The sequence below is a fragment of the Artemia franciscana genome, chromosome 19 (assembly GCF_032884065.1).
Source record: "Artemia franciscana chromosome 19, ASM3288406v1, whole genome shotgun sequence".
Classification (NCBI taxonomy): domain Eukaryota; kingdom Metazoa; phylum Arthropoda; class Branchiopoda; order Anostraca; family Artemiidae; genus Artemia; species Artemia franciscana.
In genome coordinates this window covers 2,936,815-2,957,197 of record NC_088881.1, presented here as the reverse complement: position 1 = coordinate 2,957,197, position 20,383 = coordinate 2,936,815, and the positions used below count along the sequence as shown (strand labels likewise).

Below are 20,383 nucleotides of genomic sequence, written 5' to 3'. Positions count from 1 at the left end.
TATTTCCATCATACTTAGGTATATTTAATTAGAATTAATCTAACTTCACTTCTTGATTGTGGTGGCTACAACAGATAAGTACCTAAAGGGTAAATCAAGAGGCACGTACAAAAAAACGGAAAAGAAATTTATTCGGGGGAATCCAGAGTTTTGAAGGGGGAGTGACAAATAAGCACCACCTCCATATCTGATATACCATTGTACCAACTCTGCTGTACCAGTATAGTAGAACTTAAAAACTTATAGTAGAACGTAAAAAAAAAACCGGAAAAAACCATTTTATTTGGGGGAATCCAGAGTTTTGAAGGGGGGAGTGGCAAATAAGCACCACCTCCGTATCTCATATACCATTGTACCAACACTGCTGTACCAGTATAGTAGAAGCAACATTAAAATTTATAACAATTTATTAAAATATATGTACCTGAAATTGTTTTAAATCATAACTTATAGCTTAATGGCCAAGTGTCTAAAGAAAATTTCCTAAATTTTATTAGAAAGTTCTAATAAACAATGTGTTTAATTTGTATGTTTTACATAAATTAATCAGAAAAAAAAATAATTGATTTAACAAAAAAAGGAAGAACATAAACTCTAGGAATCACAGATGAGACTTTTCTTCATTGAGGCTTTGAATAAATTCTTCAAGTTTTTCTTGAATATGGCGGACTCTCTCTGAAAAAAAAATAGTTGTTACCCAAGATGAACATAAAGTAAAATACAACGCAGAATTATTAACTAGGAAAATAATTAACAAGGAAAGATAATTAAAAATAAAAAATAAAATAGAAGGAAATAACTAACTAGGACAAATCTTCAGGCAAAGAAAAACAGAGCCTAAAGCAATTTTTTGGACGGAGACCTTCGCTCAGCAGTCCTCAGTACAAAAAGAAGAAAAATATAAATTGCAATCAATAACCACAGCAAAACAAAAACTCAATGAGAAGAAAGTGAAATAAAAGAATCACACCAACTACAAAATGACGTATAAAAAAATAAAAACTAACATTATGTAAATGACTAAAGATTCCAAAATTCCATGAAGCAATGATACTTAGCTACAGAGTGATTGCGGTAGGCTAATTTATAGTGCGTTACAGTGGCGTCATTTCCTCAAAATCCTGCGACGTGTGGGGGGGGGGGGGGAGACAAAGTTAGAGCCGGCTTTCCCAAATCAAATGAAAATGAAAGTAAAAACCAAAAAATGAGCTGTATATCTACAAAAAAGGTAAAGACATACTAAAGAAAACTGACACGTTTGTCTGGATGCTTGAATTATGCAGGTTTATCTTGGTTTTGAAAAGATTTTAGGAAAAACTAAATTTAAGCTTGGGGGGGGCAAAATGAAACCATGGAGGCACACTGAGGTTTGCGAGGAGAGGTTGCCCCCCTGACCCTTGGAAAATTACGCCCTTAGCGCGGTGTGTTACAGAATATAAATTTTACAGTTGAGGGAAAAACTCACAAGCATATTTCATGTGTTTTTATTAATTTTTTTTGACGATTTTTTGTAGATGCAATTGTAATCAAAGCCCTAAAAAAATGAATTTTCATATTAATAGATGCATAAAAAATTGGTATTTCATGCTAATTCATCCCCCAAAAGTCCAGGAATCTAAAAGAAAATTACGCCATGACATTCAGCATATCAGAGAACTCTACTCTAGAGGTTTCAAGCCCTCATCTTCAAAACAGGGAATTTTGAATTTTTTGCCAGAAGAAAGATCACGGATACATGTTTATTTGTTTTCTTTGTTCTTACTAGGGGTGATAGTATCAAGCTAATTGTTCTAGAAGATCACGAAAGGGCTCATTTGAATAGAAAATATAAAGTTTTAGTGCCATTTCTAAGTGACCAAAAAACTGGAGGGCAACTAGCCCACCTCCCCCACCCTGTATCCAGGATTTTTTGGGGATGTTTAAAAATGGCTTTTTTTAGGGGGAAGATTACAAAAAAACTTAAAAACGCACGCAATTTTTTTATATTCAGGTTGTTACGTTGTTATGAGTCAGCCAAACATTTCGGGGGCTAAAACCCCTTACCTCCTTCCCCAGGATATGGCTTTGCCTTGTACCCCTCAACATTTTCGTTAATTGATATCCTGACTTAGTATAGCATGGGTAACAAAACAAATACTCTCGTATTTAACTTAACTGTGACTATCTAGCAGTAGCAATGGTAAGGTTAATAGTAGTAGACCCATTCTAAACTAGCTGTAAAACAATGTAGCTAAACAATGTGACTAAATCCGGTTCCATTTTAAACAAATAAAGAGATAACAAAACTGTGGTGTCTTTCAGGAATTTATTATTTTGAAAACTGAAGACGAATAAGACTTCCAGTCATTTAACAAGAGCTGCATATGTTCTTATAGGGAGATACAGAGATACCTCAGAGCCCGTTCCCCCAGCAAGGTCGTATCCAGGGGGGTTACCTGGTTTGAACATATCCCCCCACGAAATTTCTGCCCGACTTGTAACAAATAACAAAAAAGCATGTAGACAAAAAGTGTAAACAAAAACAAAAACTTAATTTCCATTATAATGGAAAAACCGAGCGTAAATACCATGCTAGAACCTCCAACAGATTGACTCTAGTTCGGCATTGTGGAGTGACATGAGAGGTGTAGCATAAGTTGGAGATGGTAACGTCGGCAATTAAGGGGGGAACTTAATGCCAGATTTTTCTTCTCACTCAATCGAACTATCTGTCTTGGCTTTTTCTACAATTAGCCATGACTTGATGTCCACAACTATTCCATTTTAATTCAAAACATACTTTAATTCGACATTCCTCTTTTTTCTCCATGCATTTAGTCAGCTTTGTCTGTTTTATGCAAGGTTGGATGGCGAGAGGTTAAAGTTAGGTTAAGTTAGGGAAGTTAGATTAGGGTTCTAACCTGTTTCTTAGATTTATAGCGTAGCCTAAAGGTTAGATTAGGTTTCTAACCCACTTCTGAGATTTAACATTTACCATCAAACCTTGAATAAGACTGACTAAGCTGACTGGCAGAGCAGACTGGTGGCTTCGCCGCCAGACCACGGCACGCGGCAGGCTTCTATATATGGATTCTCGACATTAAAACTTAAAACGAACAGAAATTACTTCGTATATGAAAGGGACTACTCCCTCCTCAACGTCCCAATCAAAAGTTTTTTGCTATTTACGCAATTTAATGTCTTTTCCTACTAAGGCTATTATGAAATCCGATTTGTAACAAAGATTTTTACTAAGCATCAAGCTTTTTATAAGGTTTTTGAATAGTTGTAATTTATTTGAAATTTTATAGATTATGTAATTATTTTAATTTAAATAATTTATTATTTATTATGATTATGTAATTTATTTGAAATTTATAGAAATATTTTTGCAATCACAAGTGTTCAGAATTTAAGCAATTTAATGTAAACTTTTCCATGCATGAAAATCTTCAATTTTTCTACATATGTGTGACAAGTGAGAATGACGTCATTCACATACATATTCCCCCCCCCCTCAAATTAAGGTTCTTTACGGATTTTGTCAAACTTCTGACCATTTTAAATTGTTTTTTTTTTTTTTTTTTAGGCCAGAATATACCAGGATGCCAATTTTCCCAAAAATACGGAGCAGTTTTCAAGAATATATATATATACTAGCTGTTGGGGTGGCGCTTCGCGCCACCCCAACACCTAGTTGGTGGGGCGCTTCGCGCCCCCCCCCGCGCGCGTAAGTCGTTACGCTCCATATTAGTTACGCGCCATTGTAGTTGTGTCTCTGTGTCCCACCTGTGAATAGAGATAGATATAAATATATGTTTTTAACTACGTAAAACATGCGAATATACAACATTCTTGGCTGTCCCATTGTCTGTGCATATAAATAGATTGTCAGGTTTACTGACTCTTGAACATGCAACATATAATTGTCCATGGGAAAAACAATCCGTATTCAGATCTATACCTCATTATTCTAATGATGTGTCCCTGTGTCCCGGTCGTCATTTATATTCCCTGTGTCCCGGTCGTCATTTGTGTCCCGGTGTCCCAGTTTGTAATTTCTCTTTGAGTGTCCCGGTCGTCATTTATATTCCCTGAGTCCCGGTGTCCCGGTCGTCATTTGTGTCCCGGTGTCCCGGTCTGTAATTTCTATTCGAACAATCCCTGTGTCCCGGTCGTCATTTATATATCCCGCCTGTGCCCCCGGCGTCCCCGTTGTAGTTGTGTCCCTGTGTCCCGGTGACGTCATGTTTGTGTGTCGACTGACGTCATGTTTGTCGACTGACGAAATTAAAGACCGGGACATCGGGACACAAATGACAACCGGGACACCGGGACATAGGGAATATAAATGACGACCGGGACACTCAAAGAGAAAGCGACCGGGACACAAGGAATGTTCGATTAGCAATCACCATCAACAAAGCACCGGGACACAAATGACGACCGGGACACAGAGAATATAAATGACGACCAGGACACACAAATGACGACCGGGACACAGGGAAGCAACAACAACGGGGACGCCGGGGGGCACAGGGGGATATATAAATGACGACGGGGACACAGGGAATGTTCGATTAGCAATCACCATCAACAAAGCACCATCAACATTAGCAATCACCATCAACAAATATATATATATATATATATATATATATATATATATATATATATATATATATATATATATATATATATATATATATATATATATATATATACAGGTGGGACACAGGGACACAATAGGGAATATAAATGACGACCGAGACACTCAAAGAGAAAGCGACCGGGACACAAGGAATGTTCAATTAGCAATCAGGGACACAGGGAAACAACAACAACGGGGACGCCGGGGGGCACAGGGGGATATATAAATGACGACGGGGACACAGGGAATGTTCGATTAGCAATCACCATCAACAAAGCTCAAGGGCAATCATTAGAATAATAAGGTATAGATCTGAATACAGATTGTTTTTCCAATGGACAATTATATGTTGCATGTTCAAGAGTCGGTAAACCTGACAATCTATTTATATGCACAGACAATGGGACAGCCAAGAATGTTGTATATTCGCAAGTTTTACGTAGTTAAAAATATTTTTATATCTATCTATATTCACAGGTGGGACACAGGGACACAACTACAATGGCGCGTAACCAATATGGCGCGTAACGACTTACGCGCGCGGGGGGGCTTGGGGGGGCGAAGTGCCCCCACCAACTAGGTGTTGGGGTGGCGCGAAGCGCCACCCCAACAGCTAGTATAGATATATTAATATATATATATATATATATATATATATATATATATATATATATATATATATATATATATATATATATATATATATATATATATATATATATATATATACGCTAAAAATCAAGAATATAAATAACGAAACTTCCTTGATTTTTCTACCCTAAAATACTTAAGAAAATCCCTTTAGGTTAAAGCAAAAGAGGTATTTTACTTAATCATATCCCGTGATTTTACTTCAAAACTCATTATTTTCTTTTCTTTTCTGGAGTCATTACAAAAATTGGCGATTTGTAAAACGTAGATGTGATACATGAAGATAAATGTGTCTTTTTCTCAAGACTTTGACGGGTTTTTTCTCAACAAAGAAGAAAAAGTACGCCCCTGCAGAGATTGTCGCCGCAAGACAACATCTTGTATATTCAAAATTCAAAAATTATAATAAAATTACCAGTCTCCTTCTTCCATGCAGGCATAATCAACGAATAACATTAAAAATGGAATAATGTGAGGAAATTGGTAAAAAAGTGACAAATACTTGTCAAGACAGTTTTTTCGTTTAAATAAATGAGCATAACTTATTTCTCTATTAAAACTTTTAACTGACTACTTAAGTACAAAAACTTAAAAAACTCAGAAAATTTGTTTATATACATTCATATACATGATTCAATTTTCAAATGAGAGGTATATACTTTTAACTTTTGGTTAAGCTTATTTTAAAAACATGAATACCTTCGATTTTAAATATTTTTGAACCCAAAATTTTCTTTCAATCTCCCTACTTTTTCCAATTTCAAATATGCTATGCAATCTAAAAGTTTCTTTAAACAGGTTTTACTTGTTTAGTACCAGTGGACCAGTATTAGGGGAATTCTAGACATGAAAACGGTGTCCGGAATATTCCCACAACCCTGTTGAAAACTCTCCCCGTGGAAATGTGAGCCCCCGATTCCCCGACTCAAACAAGGGAAAAACATTTTCGTGTAATTGTTCTATATTTGGTTTTTAAAACATAAATACAAATGGAAGGGTATTTTCTAACTCTAGAGGGGAATGAATACCTGTCAAGAGCAGAGGCTGGAAGATTTTATTATAATTCTGGGTTGATTATAAATGCCATGGGGTTTTTAAACAAAAAAAAAGAAGCAACACTAAATAAGACAAGAGCTAAGAGCTCATATGGCACTTGTGACGAGGCAAGAAGAGCTAAGAGCCAAGAGCTCATATGGTATGAGCTCTAACAAAATTCTAAGAATCAATATGTTGATTTGAAAGGAAAATCAGAGGCTTAATGCCGGTCAGGGTTTAAAATAAGAGCTCTGAGTCACGATGTCCTTCTAAATATCAAAACTCATTAAGATCCGATCACCCACTCATAAGTTATAAATACCTAATTTTTTCTAATTTTTCCTCTCCCTTTAGCCCCCCAGATGGTCGAATCTGGGAAAACAACTTTATCAAGTCCATTTGTGCAGCTCCCTGACACGCCTACCAATTTTCATCGTCCTAGCACGTCCAGAAGCACCAAACTCGCCAAATCACTGAACCCCTCCCCCAACTCCCCCAAAGAGAGCGAATCCAGTACGGTTACATCAATCACGTATCAAGGACATTTGCTTATTCTATCCACCAAGCTTCATCCCGATTCCTCCACTCCAAGTGTTTTTCAAGATTTCCCCCTCCAACTCCCCCCAATATCAAAGGATCTGGTCGGAATTTAAAATTAGAGCTTTAAAGCACAAGATCCTTCTAAATATCAAATTTCATTAAGATCTGGTCACCCTTCCATAAGTTACAAATACCTCATTTTTCCAAATTACCCCCCCCCCCCCTCCAACTCCACCAACGAGAGCAGGTCCGGTCCGGTTATGTCAGTCACGTATCTTAAACAGGTTTTTATTCTTCCCATCCAGTTTCCTCCTGATCTCTCCGCTTTAAGTATTTTCTAAGATTTGCAGTCCCCCCCAACTGCCCCCCCCCATGACGCTGGATCCGGATGGGATTTAAAATAAGAGATCTGAGTTACGAGATCCTTCTAAATATGAAGTTTCATGAAGATCCGATCACTCCTTCGTAAGTTAAAAATACGTCATTTTTTCTAATTTTTCAGAATTACCCCCCCCCCCCCCCCCGTCCAATAGAGCGGATCCGTTCCAATTACGCCAATCACGTATCTAAGACTTCTCCTAATTTTTCCCACGAAGTTAATCTAAGCGTTTTCCATGATTTTAGGTTCCCCCCCAAACTCCCCCCAATGTCACCATATCCGGTCGGGATTTAAAATAAGAGCTTTGAGACACGATATCCTTTGAAATATCAAATTTCATTGAGATCCGATCACCCCAAGATGGTCAAATCGGGAAAAAGACTATTTCTAATTTAATCTGGTCCGGTCCCTGATACGCCTGCCAAATTTCATCGTCCTAGCTTACCTGGAAGTGCCTAAAGTAGCAAAACCGGGACCGACGGACGACATAATTTGCGATTGCTATATGTCACTTGGTTAATACCATGTGCCATAAAAATTCTATTTCCTTAAAACGACCAATATAAAAACAAAGAGTCTCGGAAACAAGTTTTTTAATTGAGCTTCAAGGCAGCAAATTAATGGAAATACAATAAAATTAACTCAGGTTAAGAATAATAATGATGTGGTTGATATTCACAAACCCTTCACCGACAGTCAATTTTATTTTGACAGTTTTTTCTAGTTTTCAAGTCACTAATTTAAGAAAGTTTTAATAAAATATATTAAGGGTTCTGGGAAGGGCAAAAAAAATATTTTTTTTAATCTAAAAAAAGATTAAAGATTATTTTTATTCCAAAAGAAAAAAGAAGATTTCGAAAATGAAAAATTAAGAGGAAGAATAGGAAGACAGTTTTTTTCTAGTTTTCAAGTCACTAATTTAAGAATGTTTTAATAAAATATATTAAGGGTTCTGGGAAGGGCAAAAACAATTTTCCAAAATAGTCACCTATCTAATATATATGAGTACTGCTCGTTTAAAGATTAATTTTATTCCAAAAGAAAAAAGAAGATTTCGAAAATGAAAAATTAAGAGGAAGAATATATTATTCTTTAGAAAGAAGAAAGAATTCTCTAGAAAGAATAATAATTCTTTCTAGAATATGAAGACTGCCATTTGTAGCTTTTACTCTAAATTTTTTTTATTTTATTTTTAGCTTTTTTCGAAAATTGAAGTTTTAAGAACTTTTTGTAATTGATTTTTATGGTCTTTTATTATTTTTTCTATGTTTGCATTATTTTCTATTTCTGCACTGATAACGGCTGAGCAGAGGTCTTGGCTGAAATATTTGCATTGCATTTTCACTTTTTCACTTGCTGGAAATACCCTCGTTTTTCTGATTTTGTGATTTTTATTAGCATTATTGTTACTTCTTGTCATTCAGTTATGTTTCTAAGCCTATCGTAAATCATTGCTTTGTTCCATTTATTGATGCGTTTTATTGATTTTATTTATTTATTTTACATACTCCAGTAGGCCTATATGTAGATATGTACATTTTTACCAGCTCAGTACTGTATATAAGATTTGAAGTATATTGTTTAGCTTTGCCTCTTCCATTGTTTTGTTTTTTCTTTTGTAGTTTTCCTGGCGGATTCTTTTTACAGTTTCCTATACTTAATTTAAATATATCTAAATATATTTATGATTAAAAATCCTTTTTGTTTTTTTTTATTTTTTTATTCTGTATATGAGCTATAAATGAAGATATAAAAGTTTTTTTTCACGGATTACAGATAAGGAAGCGTTGCGGAGAATTCATTTTTGCTTGATAGGCAGCTATTTTACATTCAATAATGTTTTTTCCTCTAAAACAAAAATGAAGATACACTAAAATAAATTTCGGTCCATGAATCATAAAAACAAACCATTTGTTTGCTAATTATAGTTTTATTGGGGCGACTTCACACCCACTCAAGAAACACAACATTTTCTCGAACTCGGTGGGTCTTTCTTATTCGAACTATGAAACAATATTTTTTATTCTCCCCCTTGAAAAAAAAATCTTTATTGAAAATCAAATTTGTTCATTTTTGTAAATTTTTTATTATGAGCAATATATTGTAAATAATTGTTGTAAAAAGTTTTTATTTTTCTAAAACAATAAAAAATAACCAAGATTTGTATTTTTGATTACATTAAGTTACTAACAAAAAAGAAGAAAGAAATGTTTGCCATTTACAGTTCTTTTATCAAACGCATGTCAAAGACTCTTCATCATTAGCCCCGTCATAATAGCTTTTTTTGAAAATTAATTTCTTCATTTTCACAAATTTATATTACCACAGGTAATTATTTCATTATTTCTTTTCCCTCGAACGCAATAAAAAAATATCTTTGAAATCCAAATTTTGACTAAACATCTCATTAAAAACCCTAATTAAAAACCCAGTTATGTTTTTACTCCAAGGCATGTTAAAGACCCTTCGTAATTACTACGGTCATTAGAAATCCTTTTGAAAATCATAGCTCCTCATTTTCCCAAATTTATATTACTAACGGTAATTGTTTTTAATTCAATATTTTTTCTCTCTAAACAATAAAAGAAAGATGTTTGAAATCCAAATTTTGTCTAAGCATCTAAAAAAAAACCTTAATTAAAAACCCAGTTATGTTTTTTCCTCCAAAGCATGTTAAAGACCTTTCCTAATTACTACGATCATTAGAAATACTTTTGAAAATCATAGCTCCACATTTTTCCTAATTTATATTACCAACGGTAATTGTTTTTAATTCAATATTTTTTCTCTCTAAACAATAAAAGAAAGATGTTTGAAATCCAAATTTTGTCTAAGCATCTCAATAAAAACCCTAATTAAAAACCCAGTTACGTTTTTTCCTCCAAGGCATGTTAAAGACCTTTCCTAATTACTACGATCATTAGAAATACTTTTGAAAATCATAGCTCCACATTTTTCCTAATTTATATTACCAACGGTAATTGTTTTTAATTCAATATTTTTTCTCTAAAACAATAAAAAAAAGAAGTTCGAAATCCAAATTTTGGCTAATTCTAAATGGGTAATAAAAAACAAATGCTGGTCAATTATAGTTCTTTTTTAAAACATGTCGAAAACTCTTCATAATTACTCCCTTTATCATAAAATCCTTTGAAAACCAAAATTGCTCGTATTTACAAATTTTTATTACGAGTGGTGTGGAACAATAAAAAACGAGTTAACGACTAATTCATAGAAATTATATACAAAACGAAAACCAACTACTTTGGTTTTTTATGAGCTTCTATTCAGACCATAGATTTATTATCTGAAAAGATACAAAAACCAAGGGTGTATCCAAGATTTCGTTAAAGGGGGGAGGGGGTCACGAAATCACGAAAAACAACTTTCAAAAAACATCAAAAATTTGTTCATATGCGTTTTCCTTATGTCTTATACGCTTCGGACAACAATTTCGGGGGTGGGAGGTTCAAACACGAAAACCTCTCCCGTGAATAAGACCTTGACCCCAATATATAGAAAAAGCACTATATATTTTACGTAAACAGCTAACAAGAATGGTGACAATTAATGACAAGGGATATGCAAACTTAAATAGCCAGTTTACTTTCTTCATGCACCCTAGGAAAGCGTTACTTGTGGCATGAAATACTGGGGCACCAATTAAGGGGGAGGGGGGCACCTTAGAAGTTATTGCCCCTTTTTGAAAAATATTTTTGGCTTATCCATCGAAAAAGTTGAAAAAAAATTCCTGTTCCACCTCCTACATTTTCGTGCATTAGCACCCCCTGAAGGAAGATAAAAAACAAGGGGTTCGCGAAAATCCACGCTGTCTGTTGTCTATTATAAATTTATGCGTCTATGATTTGCACCGAGGATAAAATGGAACGGATATACACAACGCAATGAAATGCCCAGAATTCAAGAAAATTTAGGATTTTAAGGGACAGACAAAGCCAAGCCTTCCTCTTTGTATGTTCCTATCATGAGCGATGTCATTATAAAACAGCTTGTTTTTTTTGTCGAAGTTAGAAGTATAGTGATCCCTGCTGAATCCTGTATCTTAGCGATAAATTCTGGATACAGCCATCACTACAACTGACAGCTCAGCACCAAGGTGCCTGAACCAAACAGAGCTGAACATCGTTCACTCCACTCTATTCAAAGCTTCACTCTTTACACCCTCTCATGACGTTCCAATTTTCTTCAAGTTACTTTCTTTTGACGTCTTACCCCGCCTTCGAGGACAACTTGCTTTTCGCTTGTCCCTAAACGGATGATCAAAAAGCGCAATCTTTGGCGATCTGTCAACCTTCATAAAACCCAGCCTAGCCATCTTAGTCTTTCAGTCCTGGAGAGGAGGATCGATCCTTGTTTTTTTTTTACACAGCTTATTGTGTTGCAAGAGCAACACTTTGGTTTTGTCCCGTTTTTTTTTCCTATGCCGCCGATCTCAGCTTATTCCTGGAAACTGGTAAGGGTCTAACCTGTGCGGTTTTTACGGAAATTGTGGACCTCAGGCCGGATTGATGAATATGCCATTACATTTTGGAAAGCTCCGCAGAACTCTTGCCTGGGGCTGAAAAGAATGGTTTTTGCTTGTCCACGAGCCAGAGCCTATGGTGTGCGAAGTGAAGTGGAATTATATAGCCTATGTCAGAGAGGAGTATCTGAAGTTGTGCAGCCAAACTTTCGTTTCATCAAAGCATGTTTCTGCTTCCGAGTGGAAAGCTCCGTTCTAGCAGGCAAGCAGGCAGGCATCACTTTCAAATTGAAGATGGACTAAAATCTATAAGTGTTAAATATATGCGGCAGTTACCCGGTCCCACAGCTAATATATCTTCTTTGAGTGATAAATAGAAAAACTTACAGAAGCAAAAATGTGGCATTTTCCCACGGGTCCGAAAGTACTTCCACCTATTGTTTCTACCCATTTCTGTTCGCGATTTCAGCTGAGTTTATCATTCGGTTTTTCGGACTTGGGATTGCAGTAGAGAAATGGTATAAGATGTACCTAATAAACTTTAAAGGTTCTCTCATTGCTAAAGAAATCGGAGTCTAACCTTTGCTCCTTTCTAAGTGGTGACGTTAGAAAGTTGGCGTACGGCAAAAAAAAATCAACTTTTGACCTAAGACAGATAGTATTTTTTTCTGACGGCAATCGATAGCTCTTGATGAGCTGTACAAAGTATATTACATCCATTTTTTTGTACAAAATTCCTTCATGAGGTATACCAGTTTGAAAGTTTCAAGGGGTTGACAACTTCAGTAGTAAGGTACACACTGAAACGAAATCTAGGCCGATACAAATTATGAGACATATAGAGGACTGGTAAGCAACAGTCGGCTATTAGGCAATAATCACCTTCGGCAATGAGGGGTTAGCAACTTTTGCTAGTTGGTGTATCTTTTATTTGTTTCCAGTGTATTTGATGGTAAAACCAATTTGGTTCCAGTGGTAAGACATGTAGGGGACTTGTAAGGAATAATCTGCTGTTAGGCTACAGTTTTCAGCGATGAGGGGTTTGCAACTAGGCCTTTTGGTGTACCCATTTATTGGTTTCCGGTGAACTTGATGCCTATCACGGGAGAGGGACTTATAAGTAAGAATCGGTTCACTTTGGGCGAGAACCGGCTATTAGCTCATAATTATCTTCGGCAATGAGGAGTTTGCCACTTTTGCTAGTTGGTGTACCTATTATTTGTTTCCGGTTTATTTTATGGTTAAACCAATTTGGTTCCAGTGGTAAGACATGTAGGGGACTTGTAAGTAATAATCGGCTGTTGGGCTACAATCATCTTCAGCAATGAGGGGTTTGCAACTTTTTCTAGTTGATGTACCCATTTATTTGTTTCCGGTGAACTTGATGTCTATCACGGGAGAGGGACTTATAAGTAAGAATCTGTTCACTTTGGGCTAGAAATTGGTGCATATTGTATTCGATCTCTTTAAATCTGACAGAATTAAATGTTTACGCAATGGGTACAAACGATAACGTAACACAATGAGGTAGTTTCGTAATAATTAGTGTCACCTATGGTATTTTAATCCTGAAAAGTTAGGGATAGCTTTATAATACCAACTAGATTATATAAGATATTGTTCCGAGTTTTCATCCGTCACGATTTCTACGATTGAAAAGGATAAAGTTCAACTGGCTGCAAAGTCAATTTAGTCCCTTCTTTCGATACTATTTTGTTGCTGTTTTTTCAACGCCGAGGAGTAGCCTTTGATCATGCGATTAATGATCGATAGCGAAGAAACACAACCAAAATGATGAAGGGGATACCCCCTCCTCAATACCTTGCTCTTCATACTAAAGCTTCTAGAGCTTTAAAAAAAGCTTCCTATTCTAATCAAACGGCCCTTGTGCTACAGGAGAAGTTCTAAAAAATTGTGACAAGCAGTCATATTTAAGCGTAAAGGGCAAGGTATTGAGGAGGGGGCAACACCTTCATAAGTGGAGTAATTTCTGTTAGTTTTGAGTTTTGATGTTGATCCTTACTTTCAGGTGAAATAACTTGTTTTTTCAAATTTAACTTCTGATCGTTTTTCTAATACAGCAGTTAAGTCTGGCTCACCCTCCATGAGAAAATCCCTCCCCTCACGAGAAACTGCTCTGCAGGAAGTTCCTCTCAGGTAAAATACACCCCCTCCCTCCGTAGAATTTTTTTCAGACAATTCTATCATCGCTGAAAAATCCCCCACCCTTCTGTAAAATTTCTTGCCGTCGTGCTGCCTGAAAAATTCTTCATAGCATACTTCCGTTTGAAAAATGAAATCCTTTTTCCGATCACTCCGGAAATCCCCCTTGCGTGGTAATTTTTCTCAAAAATCCAAACACGCTGAAAATTTTCCCCGGAATTTATTCACATACGAAATTTAGTTGGTAAAGAGAAAATAAGACAAATAAAAAGAATTTAGTATAGGAATTCTGTCAAATTCCCCCTTAAGATTTTACCTCTAGAAATTTCCCTCCCCAGGGAAAATTATTTCCATGGATACCCATCCCAAATACAGACCCCCTCCCTTCAAAACATAGTCTGTATGCTTCCCAATAACAAATACTATGCGTAAACAACGGGCAAATTTTATAACTTAAGGACATATCCCAAGGGGCTTTGGGGGGTCATGTTTTCTCTAAAGACATAGTTGTGGGACCTTTCAACTATGCTGAACAAATTAGCTATCTGAAAATTTTGATCGGGCGATTTTTGGAGAAAGGGGTCGTGACAGGGGGGCTAGTTACCCTCCAATCTTTTTGGTCACGTAAAAAGGCAAAATAACTTTTAAACTACCTTAAAATAATCCGATGTTCTAAGACCATTGGTACAATACAAGCATCTCTGGAATAAAGAAAAACAAAACAAATAAACACGCATCCGCTATTTTTTGTCTGGCAAAAGATGCGAAATTCCACATTTTTGCAGATAGGAACTTGAATTGTCCACAATAGGGTTCTCTGATACGCTGAATCTGGCGGTGTAATTTTCTTTAAGATCACTTGAATTTTTGGATGTGTTTCCCCCCTTTTTGAAAATCAGGCTAATTTTCTCAGACTCGTAGCCATTTATGGGTCAACACTAAGCTTAATGAGTGTTATATATTTGGAACCAGCATAATAAGCCGATTTTGTTATTTCTAGTGATGCCAAAATTCCGTTTTTTTTATAGTTTCGGTTAATATTGAGCCGTATCGATGCTTACTTACAGTCCATTACCATGAACTGTTTGATTATGAATGAAATAGTTTTTTTATTATTCAATTAGTTAGTTACGTCAGCAACTAACATGAATGGAGTCAATCAATGACATGCAGACTTAAATGCACACTGCTTCATGCTCCCTAGGAAACCGTTGCTGGTGACATGAAATACTGGGGCACGAATTACGGGGGGGGGGCACCTTAGAAGTTATTGCCCCATTTTTTTAAAGTATTTTTTACTTCTCCATTGAAAAAGTTGAAAAAATCCCTGTTCCACCCCCTACATTTACGTGAATTAGCACACCTGATGGGAGATAAAGGGCAAGCGACTCGCGAAAGCCCATGCTGCCTATCTATTATAAATGATAGTCTATTAAAATTGATACGTGTATGATTTGCACAGAGCATAAAGTGGAACGGATATACACAACGCGGTAGTACCGTAACAGTAAAGGGAGTTGTTACCTCAATAGGGGGATGCCAAGTTTTTATTCAATGTTTCATACAAACCAATTATATATTCTGGAAAAAAGGAGTGCATAACTCAATCAGTCCTCCTCCACCATAAAGCTACGTTGGAGTCTTCCTTCTAAAATCCTATCGCAATCCAGCTCAGTCATCCCTCTCTTTAAATTATGCATTCAACCTATTGCCGAATGTAGATGAGCACTTTTGCAGTGGCTCCAAAAATGTAGCTGGCATTTCTTGAAAAATTCTTAAAGGAGGACAACCCATTACGGAATGATTTCTATTGGTTTTGAATTTTAATGTTGCTCCTTACTTTCAACTGAAAAAACTTGCTTTTTAAATTGAATTTCTGATCGTCTTTCAAATACTACCAGTAAATCTGGCTCGCCCTCCATGAGAAATTCCCTCTCCTCATGAGAAAATCCTCCACGGAAAGTTCCTCCCCCGTAAAATATATCCCCTACCCCGTAAAATTTCTTCCTGACAGTTCCATCCTCGCTGAAGATTCCCCCCACCCCCTCTGTAAAATTTCTTGCAGTCGCTTCAGCCTGAAAATTCTCCTTAGCATACTTTCATTTCAAAATGAAATATTTTTTTTGGAGAAAGGGGTCGTGGTAGGGGGCTAATTAACCTCCGATCTTTTTGGTCACTTAAAAAGGCACAATAATTTTCAAATTCCTTTAAATGGTCCGATGCTCGAGGACCCTTGGTACAATACAACCACCCCTGGAAAAAAGAATACAAAAAAAAAAAAAATAAACATGCATCCGTGACAAAATCATCCACACATCTTCTGACAAAAGGTACAAAATTCCTTGCAGATATTAGCTTGAAAGCTCTACAATAGGGCTCTCTGATACGCTAAATCTGACGGTATGATTTTCATCAAGATCACATGAATATTTTTTGGGGGGGTGTCCACCCTTTTTGAAAATCAGGCAAATTTCTTCAGATTCGTAGCCATTAATGGGTAACACAATGCTTAATGAATATTATGTATTTGGAATCAGCATAATAAGTCGATTTTGATGCTTCAATCGATGTCAAAATTCCGTTTTTTATAATTTCTGTTAATATTGAGCCGTTTCGCTCCTTACTTACAGTTTGTTACCATAAACAACTTGATTAGGAATGATACAATTTTTCTGTGATTCAATCAGTTAGTTAATTGAGCCACTGTCCAAAGGTCGTTTGGCATTTCGGTAGCGGCTATATTTATTCCATTCTTTTATTATTTTTTTGAATTATTGTTGAAAATAAAAATATCAATCAATTGATACCTTAACAGAAACTCAATAAAACGATAGCTCATCAATAAAACGATAGCTACTTCGAGGGAAATAAGAAAAAAAGGATAATAGAACCAAGATTGTTTTCTTAAACTATACATTCTCATCAAAATACTAAAAATAGGAGTAGAGAATCCTTCAAAGTTTATTCTCTAAATCTGCTTAAAGGCTAACAAATAATCGGATCAGAATATAAAAAAGTTTAGTTTTGAAGCCGTGTTTTCATTATTAGACTTTTAATAATGAAAACACGGGATATTTATCCCCACCAATACATCTTCTTAAGCTGCATTGTACCCATGGCAGTATCCGGGATGGGAGGTTACCCGGTTCGACCCTCTCTCCCTCCAGAAATTTTTATCCGAGTCGTTTAAAAGTATTAAAAATACAGACATTTTTGCACAAGAAAAGCTGGATAATCACAAGCCTTCTTTCTGTACCCCCCCCCCAATTTTTCGGGAAACATCTTTGAAATCTATTTCAAAATTCTTGATATAGTAGTTTTCTTGTTCTCTTTCAGGATATCGCTTTGAAGAAGAGGAGAAAATTGAGCTTATATTCAGACATATTAGCCTTTACAAGGTTACTTGCACACTATAAAGATAAGTTGAAAAAAAAGAAAAAAACATACAAATTAACAAAATTTCATTTAAAAGCCCAAATTATTCATTGAAAGACGGAAAATAATACAAATGAAAATCAACATAGAATTAATGAAAATTGATTAAATGACAGAGGAAATCATTTTTCCTGTTGATCTCGACTTAGGATTTTTTAGTGCTTAAAGGGCGATACAGTTAAAGGTTAAAGTGCTGGATAATCTGGATTATCATTTTGGATTATGGGATTGAAAAAAGAAAATTGAATCTTAAAATCCAAATTATAAAAATCTCCACAATCGGAAAGTGTAAAGAGATAAAATTTTGGCACTATATTTAAATAGTTGAAAAAAAGAACTTTATCACCCATTTTTGTCTTGAAATGCAGGAAACTTATTTGGAATATTGTTCGTTATTATAATTCTAATTCACCCCAACCCTTATAGAAAAACCTAGACTTCCGATTTTCCTTTCGGTCTATCAAGAAAAACAGGATCAAATATTAAAGACAAAAATTAGAAAAAATAAGGGAACTAGCTGGATAATATCTTAGAACAAGAGCTATGAGATCATATGGCGCTTGTGACGAAGTCGGAAGAGCCAAGAGCCAGGAGCTCATATGGTATGAGCTCTAGCAAAATTTTAAGAATCAATAGATTGCTTTAAAAGGGAAATCAAAGGGTTAATGCTAGTCGAGATTAAAAATAAGAGCTCTGAGTCCTGAGGTCCTTCTAAATGTCAAAATCTATTAAGATCCGATCACCCACTCGTAAGTTAAAAATACCTCAATTTTTCTAATTTTTCCTCTCCCTTCAGCCCCCCAGATGGTCAAATCAAGGAAAACGACTTTATCAAGTCAATTTGTGCAGCTCCCTGACACACATACCAATTTTCATCGTCCTAGCACGTCCAGAAGCATCAAACTCGCCAAAGCACTGAATCCCACCCCCTAACTCCCCCAAAGAGAGCGGATCCAGTCCGGTTACGTCAATCACGAATCTACGACATTTATAAGTGTTTTCCAAGATTTCCAGTTTCCCCCTCCAACATCCCCCAATCTCAACAGATCTGGTCGGCATTTGAAATAAGAGCTCTGAGACATGAATTCCTTCTAAATATCAAATTTCATTAAGACCCGGTCAACCGTTCTTAAGTTAAATATACCTGAATTTTTCTAATTTTTCCAAATTAACAACCCGCAGCTCCCCCAAAGAGAACGGATCCGGTCCAATTATGTCAATCACGTATCTATAGCTTGTGCTTATTCTTCCCATCAAGTTTCATCCCGATTTCTCCACTCTAAGCGTTTTCCAAGATTTCCGGTTTCCAAGATTTCCGGCTCTCCCTCTAACTCCCCCCAATGTCACTGGATCTGGTCGGGATTTAAAATGAGAGTTCTAAAGCACAAGATCCTTCTAAATATCAAATTTCGTTAAGATCTGATCACCCGTTGGTAAGTTACAAATACCTCATTTTCTAATTTTTCCGAATTACTCCCCCCCCCCAACTCCACCAAAGAGAGCGGTTACGGTTCAGTCATTTCAGTCACTTATCTTGGACTTGTGCTTATTCTTCCTACCAAGTTTCATCCTGATCTCTCCACTTTAAGCGTTTTTCAAAATTTCCGACCCCCCCCCCCCAAAAAATGACAATGGATCCGGTTGGGATTTAAAATAAGAGATCTGAGCAACGAGGTCCTTCTAAACATGAAATTTCATAAAGATCTGATCATTCCTTCGTAAGTTAAAATACCTCATTTTTTCTAATTTTTCAGAATGAACCCTCCCCCCTCCCAACTCCCCCAAAGAGAACGGATCCGTTCCCGTTACGTCAATCACCCATCTAGGACTTGTGATTTTTTGTTTTACCAAGTTTTACCATCCCGATCCCTCGGCTCTAAGCGTTTTCAAAGATTTTAGGCTCCCCCTAACTCCCCCTAATGTCACTGGATACGGTCAGGATTAAAAATAAGAGCTCTGAGACACTATATCCTTTAAAACATCAAATTTCAATAAGATCCAATCGCTCCTTCATAAGTTAAAAATACCTTTTCAGAATTAACCCTCCCCCCAACTCCTCCAAAGAGAGCAGATCCATTTCGATTATGTCAATCACGTATCTAGGACTTGTTCTTATTTTTCCCACCAAGTTTCATCCCGATCCCTCCACTCTAAGCGTTTTCCAAGATTTTAGGTTTCACCACCACAGCCTCCCCCAATGTCACCTGGTCCGGTCGGAATTTAAAACAAGAGCTCTGAGACAGGATATCCTTCCCAACATCAAATTTCACTAAGATCCCATCACCCGTTCGTAAGTTAAAAATACCTCCTTTTTTCTAATCTTTCTGATTTAACCGTCTCCCCACTCCCCCTAGATGGTCAAACCAGGGAAACGACAATTTCTAATTTAATCTAGTCTGGTTCCTGATACGCCTGCCAAATTTCATCGTCCTAGCTTACCTGAAAGTGCCTAAAAGTAGCAAAACCGGGACAGACAGACCGACAGACAGAACGACAGATTTTGCGATCGCTATATGTCACTTGGTTAATACCAAGTGCCATAAAAACGACAAAAAAACACAAATGGATATATACTGTAAGCTTTTAAATTTTTCCTACCTATTACCCAAAATACATAACCATCGACATAAAGTTCCCCATCCCTCCATTTTTGTACACACATTATCATTTCCAAGGTTGTCAATAAATTATAAAAAAAAGTTGATTTTCCTACATATAACATACAAATAAAAAAATTTCTGTAGGCATCGCTATAGTGTTGCCTATAGCAAAGGGCTATAAGGCTTCAATATATTAATACTATTTATACATTTTTCCAAAAAGTACTTCATATGGAAGGGGTGGTCATCTAAACTTCGGAGAGGGCTCATTCGATTGGAAATCAAAAGTTCTATTGCGCTTTTTACGAGTTAAAAATGATCGAAAGGCAACCAGCCTCCTACGCCCTTTTTTCCCAAATGCATCCAGTCAAAATGAGTTCAAACTAGTCCAAATGTCTAGTAGCTATGCCTCAAGAGAAATCATGTACTCCTCCCCCTCAGCCCCGGTGCAAGGGTTGTAAATTATG

At 36.2% G+C, this 20,383-nt stretch overlaps 1 protein-coding gene across 1 annotated transcript in view; it reads right to left on the bottom strand.

The window, feature by feature from the left end:
- Window positions 1-501: 501 nt before the first annotated feature.
- The window catches only part of LOC136039169 (dynamin-like GTPase OPA1, mitochondrial), a gene marked incomplete in the record, with an annotated part of 327,166 nt that continues 307,284 nt past the window's right edge, over window positions 502-20,383 (bottom strand). The window contains 1 exon segment of the mRNA XM_065722682.1: window positions 502-675. Within this exon segment, the coding sequence (XP_065578754.1) occupies window positions 602-675 (74 nt within the window).